Here is a 7,862-nt window from a genome sequence, read left to right on the forward strand (position 1 = left end):
GGGGGATCATGGTGTTGAAGGCAGATGTGAAGTCTACAAAGATCATATGGACATAGGAGTCATTTTGCTCCAGGTGAGTGAGAGCAGTGTGGACCATAGAGGAGATGGCGTCTTCTGTTGATGATTCTCGCATGCTGGTGAGGGTCCTTGATGATGCTGATGGTTGTTCTGATCAGATTTTCAAAGCATTTAGCGACTATCAGGGTGAGGGCTACTGGCCGATAGTCATTCAGACCAGTCACTGTAGAGCTCTTTGGGACTGGGATGGTGGTGGCAGTCTTCAGGCAGGTGGGAACTGTCTCCAGGGTAAGTGAGGAGTTAAAGATGTCTGCCAGCACCTCGCAGAGCTGATCACCACATTCTTTCAGCACCTTCCCAGGGATGTTGTTTGGACCAGTTGCTTTGTGAGGATTAATCCTCCTGAAAGTATTCCTCACTTCAGTTGAGGTCACAGTGAGAAGCTCTTCTTCTGATGGTGAGGTGAGTCTGGTGCTGGGTGGTCTGTTCGGGTCTTCAAAGCGTGCATAGAACTTGTTGAGGGCATCAGGCAGAGATGGGTCTTTGGGGCATTGTTCACTCCTTCCTTTATAATCTGTTATGCACTTAATGCCCCTTCACATGCTCCGTGGGTCTTGTGAGTTGAACTGATGTAATCTGTAGTTTCATGGACATTATTGCTGAAATCAGCTGTCCCTTCTCTCTATTTAGTCACCGACATGTTTACTTTGGTGTCTGAAGGTACTAAAAGGACTCTTTCTTCTTCAATACACAATCTCAGATGATAAAGCCTTTTGTTCCCTCTGCCCTTCATTGGTTAAACATTAAGATAAATGATCAAATTAACACAAATCTGGTTTTTCTTTCACCAACTGTGGTGCAGTTAGTGAGAAGGGAAGGAGGACGGAAGCACGGTAAGGCCTTTGTATATTTATTCAATGCCCTTGATATTAATTATCTTCTTTTTTTTTGGGGGGGGGACACTGTTTACCACATCAGTAGTTGTACATTTGGTGCACTAGTTCAACAAACACTCTTGTAACTTTTGGTTCCCAACTAGTGGCACTTTGGTCCAGCTAGCTGAAGCAGAAGCCAAACTAATCAGCAGATTTGCTGCTTTCGCCCAAAAGCTCCAACTAGGTGGCTTTTTAATGCACTAGTGGACTGCCGAACCAAACTAGTTGGGTGCTGTGTCATAAAGTTAGGCAACAACTAGTCAACACAAATGAATCGTGACTCAAATATGTGGTCTAGCCAACTAGTTAGACCTAAAAGTTTGAGCAAGTGGTAAAGAGAAATGCTCACTACTTGACTTATTCTGATATAGTATAGATAAAGTGTCAACTATTGTGCCTAAAAAATGTTCTACTTAACTAGAGTGACTCATTTTGGCCATGCTAATTACTAGTCAACATTTTAGTCACACTTTTTGAAGCTGCACTCTGGGAGCAGAGTTTACCAGAGTTCAGATTAGTTGCAGTATTTGTAAAAAGTCCAGACCTCATTCCTATCAGTAATGTCTGGGATTATTTAAAGATTGGTGGACACAAGCAGCGCCAGTCCAAGATAAAGGAGGTATTTGGTCATGAGGAGACAAAAATGTCTGTATCTGCAAAGGAAATGGAGACAAATATGAAGAGACATGCTGCTGTAGAGGAGCCGAAATGGAACCACCAGAAAGTTGCGGCTCGACTCCCTGCTATGTCCACATGACGTGGTATTGAGCAAGACACCTAACTGCTCCAAGGGGAACCTACATAGCTGCCCACTGCTCCACCTGGGTGCAAATCATGTGTGATGGGTTAAATGCAGAGAAGTACTTTCGTTGTTCTGTGGGAACATACTGTGATGACATCATATGAACTTAAACTGAACCAGTGGCTCTATGCAGTATTGGGTTTTAAGGCCTGCATATGTATGCATCATTGTTCTGGTCTTCTTTATGATAATAATAATAATAATAATAATAATAATAATAATAATAATAATAACAATAATAATAATAATAAGTATTATTATTATTAGATTTATTTAAAACAAATTACCCCAATGATCTGAAATATGATTTGACAAACTATTTATTGTAAACAAATGAAAAATCCACTAATAGTCCATATTAATATTCCATATTAATATTCCATATTAATATTCCATATTAATATTCCATATTATAGGGCAAGGGTATTCAATTAAAACTCACTGAGGTCCAGTTACTAACATTTCCTCCTAGTAAAAGGTCCAAACAAAAGTCCAACTTTTGACTTTTATGGTCTTGCCCATTTTCACATTTTCACTGTTAACAAACTGCACTTTAAACAACTAGCTCCATAATTAAAAGTAGTTCCAAGCAAATAAATTTAGGGCCTTTATTTCAGATTAAAACAGAAAGCTCAGAATAAAATACATCTTAAAAAATGTGCAAACAGAGCACAATAAGCCTTTTTCTCTTAAACTGAAGAGGTCCATGCCTAAAGAATTGAAGGCTTACACTTAAAGTAACAAAAAAGTTAACATCTTTAAAAAACAGAAAACAATTTCAAAAGTGGCTCTTTTAGTATAAAAAAATGTAAACAGAGCAAATATTTTTCTCCTTTTTTTTTTTTTTTGCTTATAGAGGCACCAAAATAAAATTTTAAAGTTTTCAAGTAAAACACGTTCAGAAAACCATAAACAAAAATGGCTCTTTTAGGAACAAACTGAAAACAGAACATTCAACAACACCTTTTCTCTTTTGATTATTCTTTATTTTACTTTTGTTAATGAGAGAAATGGACATGGGATTGTCCGGCCAGTTAATTAAATTTTGATTAGTATGGAGTCAGAGCCAGTCTCATGTAGGATGCTGAGCATCATCAGTAACATCTGTAGACTCATCGATGGCCAAAGAGGTGCATGGTGCACTCTGAACAGCTGTTCCAGCTGTTCCAGCTGTTCCAGCTGTGCCAGCACATCATCTGCTAATATTTCAGATACAGATACAGATATAGTTCTAGAATTGCGCCGCTCCAGGTGGCTGCATGTTGGAGCAGCTCTGTTACTTTCATTCTGAGATTTTGCTTTTGGAAACTTTAATTCCTCTTTTTCTGGATGTAAATCAGATTTTTTGGATGATTGTTTCCTCTGGTATCAGATGCTGTGCAGCTGGAAGGATTTTTACTGAAACTTTTTTTAGTTTTGGACATTTGTTATGATGCGTAACCATGGCAACAAGGCAGTTTTCTACAACTAACAGCAGCTGATTAACATCTCAAAAGCTCAAATAATATCTCAACTACAGCCCCAAATCTCAAATGAGTTGAAAAGGATGTTCTGTGGACGCATTCTCATCTACCTGCCAGTTGTACTCGAGTGCCTGACCACTGAGATCCTGGAACTAGCAGGAAACACGGCTCATGACAGCAGAAGGACAGGATCATCCCTCGGCACCTACAGTTGGATGTCCGCAGCGACGAGGAGCTCGGCAGACTGCTGGGAGGAGTGGCCATCGCTCTGGGAGGAGTTCTGCCCTGCATTCGTGCGGTCCTACAGCCAGGGGGAACCGAGAGGCCAGCCGAGTCTGGGTGGACGGATCAGACGGCATCTGCAGCCAGTTTCTTAGGATCCACTGTGGGATGGACCTTTAGAGATCCTTCCCGTCTACAGCATAAGTATCTTTAACATCTCTTAATGAAATGAGGATAAAAAGTTACTACAACAAATAATTTCCCTCTGGGATTAATAAAGTATATTTGAATTGAATTGAATTGAATTCTTTATTGTAATTCACACCACATGTGGTACATGTGGTGGAGCAAAGTTATGTACACAGGGTCCCAGTTACATCCAACAATAAAATGTAAAAGAAAAACAGTAATAACATCTAAGATATGAACTAAGAAAAACATCAACTAAAAATACACTAAGCACTCATAACATAAAAACAAACACAATATGCCGAACAGCAGCACGAACATTAGTTTCTGATTTTCTGCGTGCTGTTGAAGCTGACATCTGGATTTGTTTGCCTTTTTCACACATCTTGTTTTTTTTGTTTTTCATCAAATGTCTCAGCAACAACATTTAATCACTCCTTCACGAATGTCCCGTCACTAAATGTTTTTTTATGTTGCCCCAAAATCTACGATGCTGCCTGGCGCTATTGCATGACACCTGAAGTAGAACCTCCAAAACACACCTCCTGCTTCTCTGCTTGGCTCTGCACCTAAGCTGTTTATCACTGGAAAAATGCTCCATGAAAATCATCTATTTTCATGAATTTATTGGACACGGATCCAGATAGAACAATTGCTCGGTCCAGATCCAGACCCAGACCAGGTCCGCCTATTAGTGACCTCTGGGTAATAAAAAAAGAAAAACTATTCAATTCAATTCAAATTCAATTCAATTCAATTCAAAAATACTTTATTAATCCCAAAGGGAAATTATTTTGTTGTTGTAACTCGTTATTCTCATTTCATTAAGAGATGTTATAGATGCTGATGGCTGTAGACAGGAAGGATCTCTTGTAAAGGTCCATCCCACAGCGGATCCTAAGTAACTGGCTGCAGATGCCGTCCGATCCGTCCACCCAGACTCGGCTGGCTTCTCGGTTTGAGAAGGGGTTATTTAGTCGGTTCCCCCGGGATGTAGGACCGCCCGAATGCCGGGCAGAACTCCTCCCAGCGAGATGGCCACTCCTCCCAGCAGTCCGCCGAGCTCCTCGTCACTGCGGACAGCCAACTGTAGGTGCCGAGGGACGATCCTGTCCTTCCGCTGTCATGAGCCATGTTTCCATTTTTCCTGCTAGTTCCAGGATCTCAGTGGTCAGACACTCGAGCACAGCTGGCAGGTAGATGAGACTGCATCCACAGAACATCCTTTCAACTCATTTGAGATTTGGGGCTGTAGTTGAGATATTATTTGAACTTTTGAGATGTTAATCAGCTGCTGTTGGTTGTAGAAAACTGCCTTGTTGCCATAATTACGCATCATAACAAATGTCCAAAACTAAAAAAGTTTCAGTAAAATTTCTTCCAGCTGCACAGCATCCGTTACCAGAGGAAACAATCATCCAAAAAAATGTGCTTTACATCCAGAAAAACAGGAATTAAAGTTTCCAAAAGCAAAATCTTAGAATGAAAGTAACAGAGCTGCTCCAACATGCAGCCACCTTGAGCGGTGCAATTCTAGAACACATTAAGAGAGAGGAATTTTTTGTAACCCACAATAAGAATAAATCCACTGGTTGACTAGTTTTAGTGCTACTAGTTGACAAGTTAATTTTTTGTCATTAACTAGGCTGCACTTTTGATACTTACTCAATTCACACAAGTTGTGGCGACTACATGTAAGATTATTTGATGCTAGTAAACTTGTACCACACAGTTGACAGCTATTGTCGAGTGCTTGATTAGTGTGTTAAAAAGTAAACTTTGGAACTTCTGGACGACATCCCCAATAAAAAAAATAAATAAATAAATTGATTCAGTGTGCAAAATGTAAATAATAATATTAAAACCCAATTTTATATTCAGAATGAACCACAGTGAACAATTCAAATGTTGAAATTACACCATTAAAAAAAAGGTAATTTAAAATTTAATGGCGGGGCAGCACGGTGGCGCAACCGGTAGAGCCGCTGCCTCTCAGCGAGCAGGTCCCTGGTTCAAATCCCGGTCCGGGGGCCTTTCTGGGTGGAGTTTGCATGTTCTCTCCGTGCATGCGTGGGTTTTCTCCGGGTACTCCAGTTTCCTCCCACAGACCAAAAACATGCATGTTAGGCTGATTGGTAACTCTAAATTGTCCCTAGGTGTGAGTGAGAGAGTGAATGGTTACCTGCGACCTGTCCAGGGTGTACCCCGCCTCTCGCACAGTGATTGCTGGACATGGGCACCAGCGACCCCCGTGACCCAAAATGGAATAAACGGGTAAAGAAAATGGATGGATGAAAATTTAATGGCAGCAACATTTTTAAATGGTTGGGACAGGGGCAACAAAAGACTTTCAAAATAAACGATGCAAGAAATAAAAACTGGAGGAACATAAAAACAAAAAAGATTAATTAAGAACAGGTCAGTACATAAAGACCATTAAAAAGAGACTTTCAGAGGTAAAAGGTGGAGGCAGACTTGTACCAGTCTGCAATCTAAAAATAGTGGATCAATTGAAAAAAAATCATAAAATATAATATATAAATGGAAAGACTTTAAATGTCTTATTAAGTACAGTCATAATATCAATCAAATATTTTATTAATATGGAGACATCTCTGTGCACAGACAACCAGAATGAAAGTCAGTGGCCGTGATGTTCAGGCCCTCGGGGGCTACTATATTAAAAATCATTCTGATTCTATTCTAAACATCATGGACTCTGTCACAAATCATTGTCTGTAAACACAGGTCATGTGCTCATCCACAATACTGAACAACGCTCATGAAGAAGCCCCATCATTACTTCCAGTAATCCGGACTTCCGGTAAAATGGCGCCCGTGTACATGGCTTGCAATCCACCTCTGCTGATGGTGTTCGGATTATTTTTGTTTTTTGTATTCCTCATCAATGACATCAACTCTCTGCTGGTGTATGACAGACAACAACTTTTGGATCTTCGTTTTTCTGGCACTGATGTCGCTTATCTGGACCATTATCAGCGTACCTCTGGACCCCCCTCCTCCCCCACCCCTGCTGGCGGACGTGCCAGCTTACCTCCGCTGCTCCTCACCTGCCTGCCGGGAGATCTCGCTTCAGACGCCGGGGAAAACGTGCTGGTCAGCTGGTGAAGCTGAAAGTTCTGCGCGCTGCATCTTCCTCTTCAGCTGGCGGTCATGGTCTCCAGCTTCCTGTGTGCCCGGACCAGGTAACCAGAGGGAGTTGTCAGCCGGTGCGCAGCCCGGACCGACCTGGAGGGGCTGTTATTGAAAACCTGCGGCCATTAGCGCGCGCTAGCTCCACCGCTGCTGGCTCCACTTTGGACAATATTCGGATGTGTTTGGTCAACGCAAGATCTGTTACCAACAAAACTTTTATCCTCAGGGATTACTTTCAAGAGCACGATCTGGACTTTCTGTGCATCACAGAGACTTGGATGTCTCCGGGTGAGTCCAGCGCCTTGACAGAATTACTGCCACCAAACTGTTTGTATTTTAGCGGCCATCAGGCCGGCGGTGGTGGATTATTAACAATATTCAAATCAACTTTTGACTGTAAACAACTGCCCAGCCCAGTTTCCCGCGCCAGCTTTGAGCTGAGCGTCTTTGAACTCGGGACATTCACCTCCGACATTATTTGCACTCGTCTACCGTCCACCTCATCTAAGGATTTCATAAATGAGTTTTCTGACTTCTTGGCTGAAATCACACCAAAATATGAGCATGTTTTCATTATTGGTGACTTTAATTTGCACGTGTGCTGTCCTGAGAAGCCCTTGGTTAAGGACTTTTTAGATTTATTGGACTCATTTAATTTAACTCAGCATGTAAACGGTCCCACCCAAGAGCATGGACACACACTGGACCTTGTTTTAACTCATGATGTGACTGTTAATAATCTTGTTATTGGTGATAATGTTTTTTCAGACCACATGCCAGTCCGGTTTGAGTGCACCCTCCCCCATCTAACTCCTAAGCCGTGCATTCCTGCAGGTCGCACCCGGACCATTAACCACTTCACTGTCGCACGTTTCACTGATGTTTATAACTCTGAAATGATAATTCAGCCCCCAGTGTTTCTCACCACCACTGAGGAGCTGACATCCCAGTTCAACTCTGTCTGCTTAAAGACTCTGGATCATCTAAAAAAGTTAAATCTGGTCCTCTGGACATTCAAAAAAACAAAACAAAGCAAATCAACAAAAAATGTAGAAACGTTTCGTCTCTCATCCGAGA

At 41.6% G+C, this 7,862-nt stretch overlaps 1 protein-coding gene across 1 annotated transcript in view; it reads left to right on the plus strand.

The window, feature by feature from the left end:
- Window positions 1-7,063: 7,063 nt before the first annotated feature.
- The window catches only part of amh (anti-Mullerian hormone), a 27,104-nt gene continuing 26,305 nt past the window's right edge, over window positions 7,064-7,862 (plus strand). Inside the window, exon 1 of the mRNA XM_037674778.1 lies at window positions 7,064-7,073. Within this exon, the coding sequence (XP_037530706.1) occupies window positions 7,064-7,073 (10 nt within the window). The remainder of the gene's footprint in view (window positions 7,074-7,862) is intronic.

Source organism: Nematolebias whitei, chromosome 3 (assembly GCF_014905685.2).
Source record: "Nematolebias whitei isolate Nwh7 chromosome 3, NemWhi1, whole genome shotgun sequence".
Classification (NCBI taxonomy): Eukaryota; Metazoa; Chordata; class Actinopteri; order Cyprinodontiformes; family Rivulidae; genus Nematolebias; species Nematolebias whitei.